General features: G+C 45.5%; 4 protein-coding genes across 4 annotated transcripts; 3 read left to right on the top strand and 1 right to left on the bottom strand.

Annotated features, from left to right (window-relative positions):
* Window positions 1-1,719: 1,719 nt before the first annotated feature.
* F4822DRAFT_272392 (MFS general substrate transporter) lies at window positions 1,720-3,767 on the top strand. The gene is made up of 5 exons (XM_051454733.1): window positions 1,720-2,014; window positions 2,085-2,172; window positions 2,237-2,328; window positions 2,395-2,520; window positions 2,581-3,767. Exons 1-5 carry the CDS (start codon window positions 1,870-1,872, stop codon window positions 3,549-3,551), a joined length of 1,422 nt encoding a protein of 473 aa, XP_051314969.1. The 5' UTR covers window positions 1,720-1,869; the 3' UTR covers window positions 3,552-3,767.
* Window positions 3,767-5,757, bottom strand: F4822DRAFT_272460 (uncharacterized protein). Its single transcript, XM_051454734.1, has 2 exons — window positions 5,294-5,757; window positions 3,767-5,223 (listed from the first exon to the last, which is right to left on the bottom strand). The coding sequence occupies exons 1-2, from the start codon at window positions 5,604-5,606 to the stop codon at window positions 3,983-3,985; spliced, it is 1,554 nt and encodes a 517-aa protein (XP_051314968.1). The 5' UTR covers window positions 5,607-5,757; the 3' UTR covers window positions 3,767-3,982.
* Window positions 5,758-8,424: 2,667 nt separating this feature from the next.
* F4822DRAFT_272234 (uncharacterized protein) lies at window positions 8,425-11,136 on the top strand. The gene is made up of 6 exons (XM_051454731.1): window positions 8,425-8,749; window positions 8,840-8,852; window positions 8,925-8,934; window positions 9,016-9,819; window positions 9,877-9,987; window positions 10,044-11,136. The coding sequence occupies exons 1-6, from the start codon at window positions 8,692-8,694 to the stop codon at window positions 10,854-10,856; spliced, it is 1,809 nt and encodes a 602-aa protein (XP_051314967.1). The 5' UTR covers window positions 8,425-8,691; the 3' UTR covers window positions 10,857-11,136.
* Window positions 11,137-13,398: 2,262 nt separating this feature from the next.
* F4822DRAFT_272269 (fungal-specific transcription factor domain-containing protein) lies at window positions 13,399-17,816 on the top strand. The gene is made up of 2 exons (XM_051454732.1): window positions 13,399-14,255; window positions 14,493-17,816. Exons 1-2 carry the CDS (start codon window positions 14,143-14,145, stop codon window positions 17,467-17,469), a joined length of 3,090 nt encoding a protein of 1,029 aa, XP_051314966.1. The 5' UTR covers window positions 13,399-14,142; the 3' UTR covers window positions 17,470-17,816.
* The last annotated feature ends 97 nt before the right edge of the window (window positions 17,817-17,913 follow it).

The raw sequence follows: 17,913 nt of genomic DNA, 5'->3' as shown, positions 1-17,913 counted from the left end.
AATTGATGAATAAGCGGCTTCGTGTCGTCGTATCGTTTAATCGCATATCCTAGGGCTCTTGTGTTGGTTTAGAATTTGCTTTTTTTTATCAATTCATGACACATTTCATTTAGATATCATTGCTATGATATCCTTAAGGTGCAACATTTCTTCTGGGCGTTCACTCCCAAGAGTGTCTCTCCTAGTTATCGCGACACTCAACATCATGTTGGATCATACCTCACTTAGCCGAATTACACAAGTGGACGGGTAGCGTCCGTCAAGGGCGAGAAAAGTTACGAAAGACCTTGCTTACTAAAGTATCTGACAATACTGAACTACAGTCGGATATTGAAGCAAACTCAAGGTGCAAGACATGAGTCCTTTTCACGCCACCATTCAATCATCAATCTGCACCTGGATATGTAGGTAGGTATCACATCACTACCACGTGAGATCTCATTTCCATGAGGCGTCACCTTCCCCACTGGACCCGAACAATGCAGGTCAAAGCTAGATGATATCGTCCTTGATGCATCCCTTCCTCCGCATCTTTAGCGGGGATTCATCAGTTTCATCGGGTCTCTCTCCACCTTCAGCACCCCTTAACATAGCTTCAATGTGGACCAAGCTTCCATCTCCCTTCGTGATCGACGGGATCATTCTGTGGGGTCACCATGCTAGTCGGGACGGCCGACTTACGTGCATATATGCATAGGTGTAGTTTTCCCCCGAAGGCACGACGTACGACGTATGAAGCATGAAGCCTCAATCACCAAGCACCATCGGATTGGTGGAACCCTTTACGGGTATCAAGTTTGTTCTTTTCTGTATATACCCTCACAGATGTTCCCTTTGACCCAACTAATTCTTACAGACCAATCCTGAATACCGAGCATGTCACGGAATTGCTCTAAAGCTAAACAAAGTAAACGATATGATCTCGGGAGGCGAGAGGCGGATGTTACATTTCTTTCGGATCCATGTTAACATCTCCTATCAAAAATCTCGGTCATAATAGTCGCAAGTGTCGTTAGCCTCGCTGCAAAGGATCATTTTCGTCGATCGTTCAAAAAAATGAAATCGAAGTTTCAGGGATAAATAGGTGGATTGGGTTGTACGGCGTGAGACACGGCAGGATTATGAACCAATAAGAAATTGGCGACTACATAAAGGATCGGCTCAGGCCGTTACTATGACGAATACTTTTCCATTATACCTTCAACTCAATTAAGCCCGAGATATGGTGGTGTTACATACTTAGGTAGGGTACTATACCACGAAGAGACTCGGGCCTCGGGCTAATTGCGGCCTCTCCACACTCCGCAAAGCCTCTAGGAAGTGAAAGCTTCACCCCACATCTAAACTCAAACCCCAGGTTTCCAAGGTTTCTTAGCCTCCTTAGCTGCTTAGCTTGGTTGGATTAGGAATGCGAGTGGAATGCGACATGAGGGAAGGAGGGATGATACATACATATGTATGTATGTAAGTTCTAACAAGTAGAGCAGGTACAATCAAATGTAATGTACGGACAGCTACATATATACTTAAGCTACCCGACATGTACTTAAGGTTATGTGGCACAGTCATTCAGCCGTGACCACCAACTCGCGTACCTACCCAGATCAATGATTGATGAAAAAGAAAGTTGAAAAAAAAAAAAAGGGAAACCTGGACCAAGCAATCGAACCCATTAATTTCCTAAATTAATAAATACCAGGGTTGTATCCTTCCTTCACTTTCGTTTACATATAAACTCAAGGTTCTCGGCTCTAGTCACACCATTTATTTCAAAGTAAGGAATACTACATATGTATCTCTCCCTTTCCTACAGTGACACCGGAACTAAATAAAACCTTGAACCCTTCTTCACCTTAGGTAATTGGCAAGATGGGTTTTAAGGAGTTCCTAAAGAGGCGGTCACTTAGGGCCAAAGATGACAAGCGCACTCGAGCAGCCGAACTTACTCTTAGAGAATCCTTATATCCTATTTGTCTCGTCACGGTTCTCTTTTTCCTCTGGGGATTTAGTTATGGTACGTAACATCAAACACCAACATCCTAGGCTTTGGTTGTATACGACAGCGACCGACTAACTTCGCCAAGGCTTGCTCGACACGTTAAACAAGCACTTTCAAAACACGCTTAATATCACTAAATCACGATCCTCTGGTCTTCAAGCCGCATACTTCGGGTACGTTTGCTTCATTTACGCCTAGTGGTACGTGTGTATCCTGTTGCTAATTACCTTTGTGTAGGGCATATCCTCTTGCTTCCCTCGGTCATGCCAATTGGATCTTACGCCATTATGGTTATCGAGCCACTTTCATATGGGGTCTTTGTCTTTATGGTATGTAGCTCTTTGCTCTAAATTAGTTGAGTATAGAATCGAAGCGATTAACTAGGGATATCATAGGTATCGGTGCGCTAATTGCTTGGCCATGCATTCTTGCGAAATCGTTCGCTGGATTTTGTATGGCCATCTTTGTCATTGGTAATGGCCTGGGCTCTCTGGAAACAGCAGCTAACCCGTACATCACCGGTAAGTCGTCAACGTTGAATGACACTTGGACATTGGACCGCTTCTAACAAAGAAAACAAGTTTGTGGTCCACCTCGATATGCAGAAATCCGTATCAACATTTCTCAAGCCTTCAATGGTATAGGCACCGTTGTAGCGCCTGTATTGGGTTCCTACGTTTTCTTCGCATTCGACGACGCGACAGCCCTTCGTAACGTACAATGGGTTTACCTAGCGATTGCGATCTTCGTTTTTATACTCGCATTCGTCTTCTTCCTTTCCGTTATTCCCGAAATTACCGATGCCGATATGGCCTTCCAGGCGACTGAGACGCACGCTAATGCCGACGACAAGCCGTTCTGGAAACAATATCGCCTCTTCCATGCTGCTTTCGCCCAATTTTGTTATACCGGTGCTCAAATTGCGATCGCTAGTTATTTCATCAACTATGTTCGCGACACACAATCCAAGGCCGACGATTCTACTGCTTCGCGTCTTCTCGCCGGCGCTCAGGGCGGTTTCGCTTTAGGTCGTTTTATCGGTTCGTTCGTTATGAAATACGTACGTCCTCGTAAAGTGTTCTTGGTATTCTTAACGTGTTGTATCATCTTCATCGCACCATCCATCACACAACGTGGCTGGACGGGTATGTCGATGTTATACGTGACACTTTTCTTCGAATCCATTTGTTTCCCGACTATTGTCGCACTCGGTATGCGCGGACTTGGCCGTCACACGAAGAGAGGCTCTGGTTGGATTGTAGCAGGTGTTATGGGTGGCGCTTGTGTTCCCCCATTGACGGGTGTTGCCGCCGATGCCCACCAAACCGCTTTGGCCATGGTCGTACCATTGTGCTTTTTCGTCGCGGCCCTCTCTTATGCCGGTGCTGTCAACTTTATACCCGCCTATCGCGATCCTGCCGATGCGTTTTCGACTACCGAAGTGGGACTTAGGGGTCACCACACGGGTGTCGACGAAGAAGGCGGTGAAGTCGGCGTGGTTAGTGCAATTGGCGACGAGAAAGCCGCCCAAGCTGAGGTTGAATCGAAGTAAATTGTTTGTTATCTAGTCGAGATGTTTAATGGATGTCATATACCCCTAAGAGCTATTGTGTATGGAATTGAGGAAGGATTAGTTACAATCACCGTTTTGCTCTTTACGAGATTTCGCTAGATACGTGAACCTTCTACATCGGATCTACGAGTTATCATTTCATACATGCATTCGAATTCAGTACTCAAGTATTGACCTGATAAAACAAAGCCCAGCTTGAATGAGCGTAGGTATCAACAAGAAACCCCTATATACGCCTTGCTATGACCGCCTCCTGAAGTATGTAACCCAAATCATTTTCTCCCGCTGTTGATTTAGCCAATACAACTCTGCGAAAGCGTCTTGAAGCCAGAAATGAAATCGCCACAGAATGTGCCCTTCACTGTGTTACCCTTCCGAGAACCAATATACATCAATTGTTTATCCCCTGACTACTCTGGCGCCGAACTAATAGATGAACTCTTCGTATGCAACCTCGCAGCAGTTTGTCCAGTATGATCCGAAGCTCCGTAATATCCGTGCAATTCATCGAACTCGTGTAATGGACCTAAGGGCATAGTGCTCGCACCGTTATCCCCTTGAACCCCGCGTGTCGTGTTATTACTAGATGGGTCGCTCGTCCGTCGAATATGACCTTTGGGGGCTCTGGTGGTGCTATTAGATCGCCGTCTCGCATCCTCATCGGCATCTGGAGTGCCAAGTTCTGATACGCCATGGGCGCTGCCGATGCTGCCGTCAAGTTCGCTCACATTGCTCCATTGCCGGGTGTGGGTATGGGGGTATGATCCTTGAGAATCGACGCTGGGTCGTTGCGCGAAGGGTACATTATCATGGCGAGGACCATAAGAGTCCATGCTTGATTGACGGCCGTCTGATGCATCAGAGCCCGGTAATTGGGCGATGCTGGTAGGTCCTCCTTGTGGTGTTGACGAGGCATTGGTACCGTACATGTTTGGCGTTTCGGAACGAGAACGTCCTCCGACAGTAGGAGAGTCGGAGCGCGTCCGGTAATGCATATGACGAGCTCGCAAGACAGATTCTGCATCCATTCCGTCAACTTCCGATACTGAGGGTTGTCCGAAACCTGATTTTTGCGAACGCGGTTGGCCGCTGGACGATTCTTTTCTAGATTGAGCGATGGCTTGAGCAGCTTTTTCAGCTCGCTTGAGTCGCCAGATTATTACCACAGCGACGATAATTATAATAACAAGTATAGCGACTGCACCTCCAATTATACCGCCAAGCTGTGACTGGCTGAGATTGCCATCACCGCCGCCGCCACCGCCGCTATTGGTACTACCGCTATTACTGCTATCAGTACCAACAGCAGGTAGCTTAGAAACTGTACTAGGAATCAATTTCGCTACACCCTGGGTGGCAGCAGATGAATCGGATGCATCAGGTCCAGGTGTTATGACCGTCGTACTCGTAACTATCGTCGTGATCGTATCTCCCTTTGAATTGGTAGTCGTTACTGTACCGCTAACTTGAAACGTTTCCGGGTTGGTTGAGTAACAAGTTGAGATTCCGCACGCCATGCCATTCGGACAACAACCATAAGGACTAGCTGTACAAGCGAAATATGATGGTGAACACGATGTCGCTTTTGATGCACCGGCCGGTGCTTCGCATCTTTCTCTGCCACAGATGAAGCCTACCGGACAACAATTTCCTACAAGATAAGGTCAACACACATGCATCCATTGAGGTTTAAGTGCAGTTGAGACTTGGTATCAACTTACCTGGACCAGCAGTTAATGGACAATCATAATATCCTTCTGTCCCACATCCCGATGTTGGTCCTGCTGTCGTAGCATAACAAGATGACTCGGCGCAAGAATAACCTGTCGGACAACATCCTCCGTTGGCAGAAGCCGGACAAAGTGACCACCCTGTTTGTTGACAAGAAGCATCTCGTTTCGGGTGGCGAATAAAATCATTCTTATCTATTTGATGGACCTGGTACTCGTCGGTTTGGATCGCTATCGTCCTGGGAACCAAGATTGCCAATACCATAAACCCAACACAACTCGAACAACTCCAAACCCTCCCCATGGTGGCTACCTAGGTATTTTCCGATTTGATGTTCTGGGGCGTTTGAAATCCAGAATATCGGGTATTCTGGTGCGCGAGAGAAACTGCCTATTCGAGAATATCGACACCCGTGCCCTCGTATCGTTGCACCCTCAAAACGTTACCATATAGATACCTAAGTAGGTACCTTGGTAGGTAAGTAATTACGCCTTTTTTCTTACTTCTCAACTGATGCGACGAAATTAACTGTCCTTACTAATAACTTGAGATCTTAATGAAATCACTAAGAATCGCAACTATAATTGAAGATTAATAAGACAAGCATAAGAAGAGAAAAATTGAGGCTGCAGGTACTGCGACAACGCTGGTAGAAAAAGAACCGATGACGGTAAGCACTACTCAGACGATGTATTACAACTTCACACCTCAAAAACGATATTTCCCCAAGGCTGAGATCGAGATGGTCCCATCACATTGCGGTCACAAACACGCAAAGCGCAAGAAACCAACAAGAGGATGGATCGACACGATAGATCTTTGGGACGAACAGGGATTAAGAAGTATGGACATATCAAGATGGGATTGTTTTGAGGAGATCAATACATTTTCACTTGTTTCTTGGGTGCTGACTCGCACCAAAGGACGACCAAAAGACGGGAGGGGTTATCCAATAGTTGATGAACCTCAGCAGCCACGGATAACGTAGAGCGGGCTTTCGAGTTGGGTGGCGCCATTCAGCTTTTACGAGTGTGTATCGTAGGTGTAACGTCAGCTGTTCTAAGCTGCATTGGTTGGACCCAAGAAGAACATATCCCGGGCTGCAAGAATTCAAAGGGTCAGCTTGGGTGAAATATGATTGGGTTAAGCATCCAACCCGAAGAAGAAAAGAGAGAGGGATGCCCGCTCTTTTCTGTTGGTACCACCCTTCTATTTTCTAAGGATTTCATACGTTGCAAGCGTCTATCCGTACTACCCAATACTATAGATAATCAACTCTCACCGACATCACTCACGTACTACCGGCCTAGATATATAGTCTTGGATAGGTTGAAGAGGACAGCCTACCTCATACCCGCATGTGCGTATGTACGATTTGATTCATGTGCGGGGGCCGATGAACTACAACGCGGATAGAACCATTCCGATTCATTGATGCCTTCTTACTAGCGTTTATGGTGAAGACATGCATGTGTAGTCTTAGATAGGGTCTTAGATGCCGACCGTGACTCGAAAGTGTGTAGACCCGTCCGTCCTAATGTAGGGCTGAGTTGTCGGCAAGGGGAGCCTTCTGAAAGTCGGGAAAACACCAACAGCCAACCGTCTTGCCTGCCTAGGTACCTAGCAAACCAACCAACCAATATCTTAGCTTCGTATTCAGGTACAAATTTAGTGAGTGAAGGAACGTAGGCATCAAGAATAGACAGCACATGATTGAATAGATATTTAGGCCTATTGCCACTAATCGACCCAGCTCATCTTTTAGTTAATCGAACCCGACAGTTAGGGACCAAGCCAGCCATTAGCCTACCAGAGCCATTTATACCCAATTAGGAAGTTGATTTCACATCCTTACGTTTGATGCGGGACTGGTGTCCGAGGATTTTCATGCTAAACAAATGCAAAAATCGAGACATTTAATAGGAGTCTTCTTTTTACTAATACCTAGGTACTTCAGGTAGGCATTAACAGTCAGGCTGGCTGAAGATAGACAATGCGACGGCATATTCCGATCAAGTCGACGAGGGGCCTTGAACCAACTAAACTTGTCGATCTTGTGATGACAATAGTAGCTGGGTCTACAACTAGCCAGCTGCTAAAATGGGCAAATGTTACCCAACCAGCCAAAAGTCCATACGAGCCTACCTGAACTAGGACTAATGGTGATTATACCTATGAGCAGTATGAGGAGAAATTCAATTCCAGTTGGGCTTCAATTCTAACTAATAGCATGTTGCGACTTTCAAAAACCTCCACGAATCACGGTACTTGTTAAGATAGGTAGCGTCTCTTGAAGCTTAGTGAAGCTTAAGAACCTTGGAGGCTTGAGAAGACCAACAATGAATAATCCTACCAACCTCATCGATTCTTTCTATCTAGACTATTATTAATCGTCTCGACAGGAAAGGATACTATTTATAATCTATCTTGTGATCTTAGATATCATATATTGCTCTGTAAAGTAACACCCACCTATAACAAGACCAAAATTACGGAGATATATGTCGGTATGACAAGGGCGTTTATTTAATTCTGGATAATAAGTGAGGCTCAATACCTACCTCCGCTGATTTTAGGCTTGACCTTGATTTTCTAATCTCTTTTCTTCCTAGTTAGGAAGATTATGTAACTGACAAGTCCGTAAATTCATCTCCAACCAGCATGAAGCGAAGGATTATTTTAATATGTACCTACAGTAACCGCCGACGCCCGTTGTCCCCTAGCGTTGTAACCCCGCAACTTGATTTAGTTGATCGTCACTTTTTCTCCACATTCAAGTTGGTGGTTCGTAAGGAGTTCCCAACTTGGCTTGCTTGGATCTTGTATCGATTATTGGTACTGCAATCATCTTAGGGCTTTCTAGTAGTTCTAGACTTGAAGGTTTCATTTCTGAAGTTCGTAGGAACGTCAATAATTAGATGTATTCGTTTTTGTTACCCTCGGAACCTATCTCCGGCCATCGTCCTTCTTGACTAGGTTGGGGGGTCCGTTACCTTGGCTGCTAGGCTATGACCTACATTTTTTTTCTCCACACCGTCACGATGATGGCCGAAAGCTGAGACTACCTAGGTTGATTATTTGTACTATTCTACTCTGTTCTTTTGATTCTTCACCCCTTTTCTTTGGGTTGTTAGGAGTCTAATTAATATCTCAATATTCTTCATCGCTATCATACTATTCCTCCTCCACTGCCCTCCTAATTGTCTAGTATTTCTATACCTTCCTATTGAAATTCTAGACGAAATAGAGACGCCTTGGTCATCTTGATCTAAGCAGTGACCTCTAATTTGAGGGGTAACAAATCTACGCGGAAGTATATCATAACGACCAAAAAGATCGATATGTAACCCTGAAGAAATGTTGGTATTTTTCGTTCTTGGTTAGCAAAATGTTGCTATATACCAAATTCGCGCCTCCAAAGGTGCCTAAGAGAAGATCTCGAGCAGGTTAGTACGGGTGTCGCCGCTCTTTTCCGTGTACTAAATTCCTCTCTTTTCTTGAATATGTAGCTGATATGTAAGTTTGAATTGATATAGGCTGCACTTTTTGGTATGTTAAGTCCAACTCATAGATTACAGGCGATTTGGTGACGAAGACATTGAATCTCTAATACGACCTCAGCAAAGAAAAGGTGCGATATACCTCGTATTGAACTAGTATCTCGTAATTGCGATTTGAGAAGTCCGTGCTGACCCCACCCTACTTTGAACAGAAGAAGAAATGCGACGAGAAACGACCACGATGTGCGCGATGCGCCGAAAAAGACCTCGAATGCACATATGAAGCAGTAAAACCACGTCAGAGGAGAAGAAGAGATGGGTTACAATCTGGATACGTCCAAAATCATGGGGAAGATCCAATGATAGATCGTGATCAATGGCGAGAAGATACGGTGGACGATATTTCCGAATCTGACTGCTTCAGCCCGATAGACTCCAAGTTTAATGGCATGTCGCCTATTACCTTCTCGACCGAGAGCGATAATGCGATTTCTCCTCTCGATTCAGTCTCGACCGTTTACGAATATAGTGTTGCAGACAATAGGAACCAAATAAGGGACTTGGTACGAAAGAATTCGAATTCGAGTATCAGTGTGGTATCCCAGGCGCGATCTTTACAACCAGATCTTGCGATGATTGCGCCGTGTCCAGTCGGTTCTCCAACACTTGAATTCGTCTTACCGGTGTTCTCCGAATTTTCGGATCGTCCCAATCGGCGAGCTTTAGTCGATCATTTCTGCAATGTACTATCACATTTAATTGTTTTTCGGGAAGAATCCGGCAATCCATTTCAGCAATTGGTGTTACCACTATCTCATAAGAGCTCACCGATCATGAACGCTATATACGCATTAGCAAGTGCACACCTAGAATATCGAGGCATTGAGACACCAGAGAGGTCTCTTTATTTCCACAACAAGGCCATACAAGGACTGGCCAGGTTAATCGAGCAAGAGGGGAGAGTGGACAGGATAGAACTTTTAGCAGCTATCATGCTGTTGGTGTATTATGAAGTAGTGAGTGTTGGTAATGATATAATATGTTTGTGGACCTTTTACTAATATACTTCGCAGCTTGTTCAACGTGGACGAACAAGTATAGTGGATGGTCACCTTAAGGGGGCTCTGACTATAATGTCGTCATCTCAAGAAGAGTCTACTCCAGCCAGTCTCTTCTTAGAACGTGTACGCTACAGCTCATGTGGATACTATAAGCTGCGGGTCTTGCTGACAGAACATAGGCATTTCGATTTTACGATGTCATCACTGCATTGTCCTTAGGATCGGCTCCCCTATCAACAGCTCCGGCCGCCGGATGTCTTGTCCCATTCCCTCCATTGGACGCCCCTGCGTCGTCCCCTCTTAGCAATGTAGATACGTTGCTTGGAATGGCTACTACTTTATGGCCTATCATGCATCGATTATCGAATCTTCTCTCCCTTAAAAATGATATCGAAAGAGCCGCTCGAGAGAATCAAACGTCAAAAAGCGCCGTCCTTCGGATGGAATTCGAGACTACTTCACAAGCTATTGAGACTACACTCGAACAATGGGAGCCATGCCTTCCACCGAATGTTGTAGTTCAGGAGGAGGATGTTCTAAGAAGCTCCAACGGAGAAGATATACCCGAACAGCAGTGGCTCCAGTCTGTTCTGCATAACGCCCTAGCATATCGTCATAGTGCTTTCGTCTATCTATATCGCACAATCTACGGGTACCCAGTACGTCGCGAAGTGGTACAAAAACATGCTCATGCGGCACTTGTTCATTGTGTCAAAACGGTCACGCATAGAGGACCTATGGGAGCATTGTTATGGCCTCTGTTTGTAGCCGCATGTGAGGCCGTAAGCGCGGAAGATCGGACACTCGCTCAAGAAGCATTTATCGGAATTGATCAGCGTCAAGGAATGACCAACATTGGACAAGCTTGGAAGATCATCCAAGAAGTTTGGAAAAGGTTAGATGATGCGAGCGACGATTCTCCGGAGGTTCGAGAAACGGATCTGTGGAGAAAGATTAGTACCGAAATGGGCGTCAATATTGTCTTTGGTTGAAAGCCGATTAAGCCAAGTCAAGATTGAATCTCGGTAGTACTGCAAGGTATTCAATTCATCCTCGTTGATATGATGGATTACTAGCCGCAGGATTCTATCGTATTGTCGGTGGCGATTTATTATTCTATGCTATCACATCGGTAGCATTAGTTCGTGAAGTGAAAATCCCGCCTTACGCGTGGATACTACTGGGGAAATGGTTGGGAAACAAATGATACCCTCCGTTTGTGTACGAAGGGACCCTCACGGCGGCAGGCGATGAGGTCCCGCAACGCATAGGATAAGCCCGTTTGGTTGTTAAAACGTGGTTGGATGCAGGTAATTCCACGGGGTTGTGTAACCAACTAGCCCTGATCGGAGGTGTGAGAGATGATACTCTGACATCTCAATGCCTCCAAGATGATACGAATATATAACGCCGACTTTTTGGAAAGAAGAAAAAACGCGAAAACGATACTCCAGGGGGGTCGCTATAAACAATTTGGCGACGGTCTACGAATTTTTAGGCTATTTATTTTCTGTACGGACTTCCCCCGTTTAAGAAAACATATCCGAGCGTTCAAACGCTATGCCGTCGGTTTGCGCGAAACAATATGCTGGTAGGATTATTATTATTATTATTACCATTATTCATACTACGGGAAGAGGGGGAATAAGAAAGGAGGTGAGGTTCCATCTCATGATAACCCCCTATTCGGATACTAGTTTCCTGCAATATGTCTGTCTGCATTCTTCGCATATTCTTGGGATTTGCGTGGCCCAATACATGTTTGCGAGCTCTTTTTTTACTGTGGCGCCACCATATCCCAGTGGTTGGCCAATCCATTCGACCCATGACAATTCCTGACATCAAGGGAGATGATTGATTTGTAAATGGGAAATTCCGAATTGCGCACAAAAATGCCATGCCAGTTTTAGGTAGCAGTGGTAGCATCCTTCAGGCTTCTACCGATCTGCCGTGTGATGGATTGGGAGGCTTATGCATTAGAAAAAATCAATCGGAGGGGAGGTCAGCGAACCTGTCAGTACATATGTATGTATGGTCGGCGGTAGATAATGTTACTACTTGGTATAACCAGACGGCAAAGAAAACGCTATAATATTCCTCAGATAGAATACGGAATTCTACCCGGGTATCTTTGATGTTACCCAACCAAGCTAACTACCTGGGTAGATAACTACAGAGCTACGTACTCGGATAGTTACCTGAGTATATCGCTAGGGGGTTTGCTGAAAACTATTGGAAGAAGCAATAGAAGATGTGTGCATAGACTTAATATTATTATAAGGTATTGGATGTGATTACTTAAGTAGGTAGCGAAGGTCTGATTCCATCTATTTAGGACATAGCTTAGTAGGTATATATTAAGTACCTTGGTACGGAATACATACTCTGTCTTATCTTATATACCCAGGAATATAAAAGGATTTTATTCTTTTATTTGATGGTGCTGGTAAGACGAAAAAACGTCGCCAATTTTTTCTACTTGGCATAGTAATACATCGTACGTACATACATATTCTTTAGGGTGGCGTATTTTCATGTTGGCTGCATCTTGGTATCCGATGAACGGCCCTCTCATCTGAAGATTTTGGAGGGGCGGCTTTTTTTTTTTTCTTCTTTCTCCTTCACTCACTCCATCCCTCCTTTCATCGACAACATACAACCCTGGATCAATCATACATTGAAATCTCCCCAGTCTGGGGAAGTACATACCTAAATAGATTTTTACGTAGCTTTTCGTGTTGTAGTTGTGCAATAAGATGAATGTTCTCCATAACTAATACAACAAGGGGAGGTCGTGCCGTTCCGTCTAGTAACCCTTTTCTCAACCCCCCTTTTTTCCTCATCACGGACCACGTTGTATCTGTCAAACCCCGCGGTCCCGCAAAGTGTTGAAAGTCGATCACCACCACCATTATCACGCTTCGCTTCCCATCCTACCATCTAAATTACCCTCGAGCTTTCTTCCCCCCCAACCTACCTAGGTATCGATACTAGGGACGTACGTAACCTTGGATATTTTCCGCATTTCCATCGTATTGGCTCGAATCTAACCCTGAAAGTCTCGGCGTTCTTATTATTAGCGATACCCAAGTGCTCGATACTATCTTATAGGTACCTACATTAGGTACTTGTTAGATTGACTTACAACACGCGACTCCCTGTCACCTCACCTTACCTTACCGTATCATTATTAACCCAGTCCTGTCTAGTCCATCTATACCTACATGCTAGCTTCAGAATTAGTCTAGCTTTCTACCTTCTTTTTGACCTTCTAAAGCAACACACCGTTCGCAATTTACGCAATTTACTTGATTATTCCCGGCAGACCCGACCAACATATCACATTATTCGCCCCTCTTTTTAGCTGTAGTACATCATCGTACTGAAACTTATAATTGGTTTTATTATGCTCGGGAAAGCAATGACTTCATCAAGAAGCTTGCTACCGTGAGTTGTACATATACACTTATCCGTTTAGAAGAAATGCGTCTCGAGTTGGCAATTCGAAGCCCCTCGCTCCACATTCACATCCACATCCACAGCCTAGACCGCGAAGTGATATCGATTTCATCTTAGCTATTACGCGCACGTCCATCCTTGTCGCATTTAGCTGTGAGGCACAACGGCGTCAACTGACTAAGAAAAGGAAAACCCGACAATCACCACCACCACTAAACACCACTAAACCCGATTACGTTTGGTTTCGTCCCTCTATTCTACGTTTAACAGGACCGGTCCGTCGTGATCTATTTTCCATCCGACCCAAAACCTGCAGCGAAAGGGTTTCCTACATACGTTTTTTTATCCTACACTACATCACGCTAGTTTTCCCTAACTTAGGGGACCACCTAAGTTAGCGAACTTCGTTTGGTCTCTTCCTTTCGCTACCTCGCTACGTCGTACGTACGGCGACTGCCCGCCACCTAGAATGGTCTATTGAAAGGCGAAGGGAAAAATATACCCCACCGTTGCCTGTATGTGTGCGCGTGTGTAAGACAGGAGACAATCATCCACAAAAAATCATAAGAGCCAAAAGTTCAAGTTCGAATGGGGACGTAGAAACGAACCGTTGGTCCAAAAGTCCAGCCTTTGAGTTGTTCTGCGATAATAGATTGTTTTTCTAAAACTCTCTAGCAAGACGCTCATACCGAGGTATCAAGGTCAAGGGCTTTGTTGTCGTTATTGTTATTTATTGCTACTATTATTGTTCTTGTTACTTGTTATTCCTATTGCCGTCATCGTCGTCATTGCTATCAATCAACTCTTCGCCAAGCAAATATGGTAACTCTCATCAACAGCAATGGGCCCGATCCGCTACCAACGCCCAAACAGATACGTTTCGTCAATAATCAAGGTCAACCACCTACTAAGAGAAGAAGGATAAACGCTGCGTAAGTATCGTTAAATTCCTTTGTTTGATGTGAAGGACCTGGGGGTCTGAAAAAAAAAAAAAAAAAAAAAAAAGTGATTACACCTGGGGTAATTGACGACTCTTTTCCTTTCCTTCTCCTTGCGTCTTTTTTGTCGCAATCCTCATAGGAATCCCACAGACCCACCAGTTCAATCTCAATTTTACAAATGACGACATCGCGAATTTCTTAGCTGACACAAGTCTCTCTTCTTGCTAGATGTCTTACTTGCCGTCGACGAAAAACGAGGTGTGCGGGCGAACATCCTACATGTTCTACGTGTACAAAGAACGGACACGTATGTTTAGGTTATTCCGATGGCCTCGAGAAGAGCAGCAAGAAAGAACCCGGTCGAGCGATAGACGGTACTCAATTCGACCCCGACGAGGACGAATACGTAGACGATGAACTCGATGTCGATCGCAAACAATGGAAGAACAACAATAAAAATGGGATTAAGCAATTCGAACCCTCCGACGACTCCCCCAAATCCTCTCGTCTCATGTCCGAATCTACTCAAGATGCCGCGAAGTCGGATGATATACAATTGAAGTCGGAAAGTGTAGACTGGGAAGAACCTAGTTCACAACCGACTCCGCGACCCGAGCCCTTGCGTCGACCGCCGAATCCTCGAAATCCCTCATTCTCGACCGAAGGTGGGCATAGTGAGACCGCTCACTCCCCCGTACAATATCATAATGAGAGCCATCGGGTTCCGTATTTTCGATACTTTGGCCCTACTGCTATAGTACCGGGTTTCAAACAGATGGTAGTAAAGGTTCGAGATCGAAGGCGAAGTTCTATATCAGCGACATCGCCCAGCGGCGCCAGTTCTGTGTTCTCCGGCCTTATGAATGGCATACAACCAGATGTCGAGATCGGCCCATTAGAAGATATGCCCGTATACGACCCTAACGATGCGAATGATGTGCCCCCTTTAATCCTTCACCTTGTCGATACGTTTTTCCTACACCTTGGAAGTAATTATCCTTTCTTGCGACGCGATAAGTTCCCTAAACTAGTTCAAGAAAAGCGAGTAGAACCGATATTGGTGGATGCCGTGTGCGCTTTAGCAGCTCGATTCTCTGAACATGCTCTATTTCGAAAATGGAACGACGGTAAACTAGCGAAATCAGAATATGGCTATATCTATGCTCAACGAGCCAAGGCGGCAACTGTCGATACCTTCCCATGCCCATCCGTCGCTGCTGTCCAGGCCTGTCTATTAATGGCCTATGATGGTTTCGGTGCCGATCAGGATAGCGCTTTATGGATGTACCTTGGAATAGCGATTCGCATGGCAGTGGACTTGGGTCTGTCCAAAGAAGATGGTGTACGATATCAAGGCGAGAGAGACACATGGGCTTCACGTAACTATAATAGAAAGGCGAGCGACGGTTTCATTCAACCACCCCAGCCAGTTACGGATGGGAACGCCACCCTCACTCCAGAAGAGCAAAAGGAAGTCGAACAAGAACGAATAGACACATTCTGGGCTGTTTTCTTCTTGGATCGCGCCATTTCCTCTGGTACTGGTCGACCAGTCACTCTGAAAGACGATGATTTCGAGTTGGAATTGCCGAGATCTGCTGTTGACCTCAGTACTGGATGGCCTGATCCGTTAGCATCATTGTTACGTATCATCCATCTTTACGGTCGAGTTTCAGACGTCCTCAACAATATCACACATGCCCAAGATCTCACCCAAGAAAAGCTGAACAAGCTTTCCCAGATGGAGACCGAACTTACGAGACTTCACCAAAGAACGGATGCGCGCCTCCGATTCGATGCTAACAATTTCCAAGCGCATGTGAAGAATGGCCAAGGCACAACCTTCATATTATTACATTTTTGGTTCCATGCGTTGATCATCGTTCTACATCAACCCACGTTATTGACAAGAGAGGGGACGATTAGCCGAGCGCACCAATTAAAGCCACACAGTCGAGAACTTTCTATGTCCAGCGCAAAGACGATAGCCGATATACTTGCATTTGCTGAGTTGGTCGATCCGAAATGTTTCATAGGCAATCCCTTTACTTCGCAACCCATCTACATCGCAGCGTGTGCGTTTTTGAAGGAGTCAAAATCAAGTCCGTCGCAACCAGTCTCAAGAGACACCACACCTCCCCCTGAATCAGCAGGTCGAGCGATAAAGAGTGGTTCGGCCGTATTAGACCCAGGCCCAGCATCTAGACACCTTTTACTAGCATCCGCGGCGAATCAGAATTACCAGGCATGTTACAAAGCTCTGAAGCAAATGCATGCGTATTGGGGAGGTGTCCGATATATCCTTACTGCCTTGGACCAAAAGCTAGATGGGCAATGGGATTGCGAAACATTTACAATCGAAGAATATGAGAGTGCTAGGCGATACCGTCAAACCAATGCCGTCAATAGGTTCACGAGAAATCTCGAATTTCCAGCATCTCCAGTCCCTGACAATGGACCTCCGTTAGCTTGGTCGTTGACAGGAACGACGAATTCGCCGAACTCTAGTCTAACACTACTCTTTCAGAACCCCGTCAATCATGGAGGCGTTATGACATCTCAAGTTGGCCCGGGGACGGCTGCTACTTCGAATGCACCAACCTCAGCACCTACGCCGCCCGGGAACATGATTTACGATCCTATACGCCAGAGCCTACCCGAAACCACCTCGTCCATTTATCATTCCGCATACCCCCAACCGAACACCTCAGCCCTTCGACATTCTATTAGTCGTCCTCGTAGGGTATCGAGTGGCCAGGGCAAGTCTTCATATCTAAGATATGAAAACTTGTCTTCTGCGGACGATATCAATAAACCGCCTTCAACACAAGTAGGAGGCATGAGCGTACCACCGACATCATACACACCATCATCGCAGTCAACGTTTGAGCCACAATCTGGTTCGGGTGCAACCGGCAGTTACGCGACAAATGGCTCACCAGCTAGCAGCACACAGAGCCAAAATGCATCATCTGATAGTGGAGGCGCACCGTCAAGCTTCCCACAAAGCGGACTAGCGACAAGTGGATATTCTTACCTGGGCCCTGGCGCTGGATCGAACCTACACCTGCTGACATACGACAACGAGACGGACATCGGACAGCATTTGACAAGCTTCGAGAGTACTGAAATGCTTAGCTGGTTCGGCGAATATTTCCCTGGTGATAGCACGTGGCTTTTCCCGGGAGACTCTTCTATGTCCTGACAACGACTGTAATGTGGAGGTCACGTACATTAAGGGGTTGAGTTGATAAAAAGAGACGAGCAGTGAGGGGACGAGATTAAGAGGAAGAAAACCTGGGGGGGCTGTAAGATATCTCCCACGACAATACACCGCCATCTACCCAGTAATCGACCACCTACCGACCTATCTATGGCCTATCTATCTACATATCTACCTACCTTACCTACCAAACTTCATTTATTCGCCCATTCCTCGATACGGGCATTCCCACAGCCTTTATGTCTTACCATTATATCCAATACGTTATTCCAGATATACATATGTTGACACGGTTATTCATCGAGACACGATATGAATTAACTTGTATGAGGCAAGGCGAATAGGAGGGAGGCATTTTGTTTCGGGATACCATGGTCTTTACTTACCTATCTATTTTGTTAGATCATTACGTTTCTGTCATGGGGT

This window comes from Hypoxylon trugodes, assembly GCF_022578975.1.
Source record: "Hypoxylon trugodes strain CBS 135444 unplaced genomic scaffold F4822scaffold_5, whole genome shotgun sequence".
NCBI classification, from domain to species: domain Eukaryota; kingdom Fungi; phylum Ascomycota; class Sordariomycetes; order Xylariales; family Hypoxylaceae; genus Hypoxylon; species Hypoxylon trugodes.
This window is presented reverse-complemented; position numbering and strand designations above follow the sequence as displayed.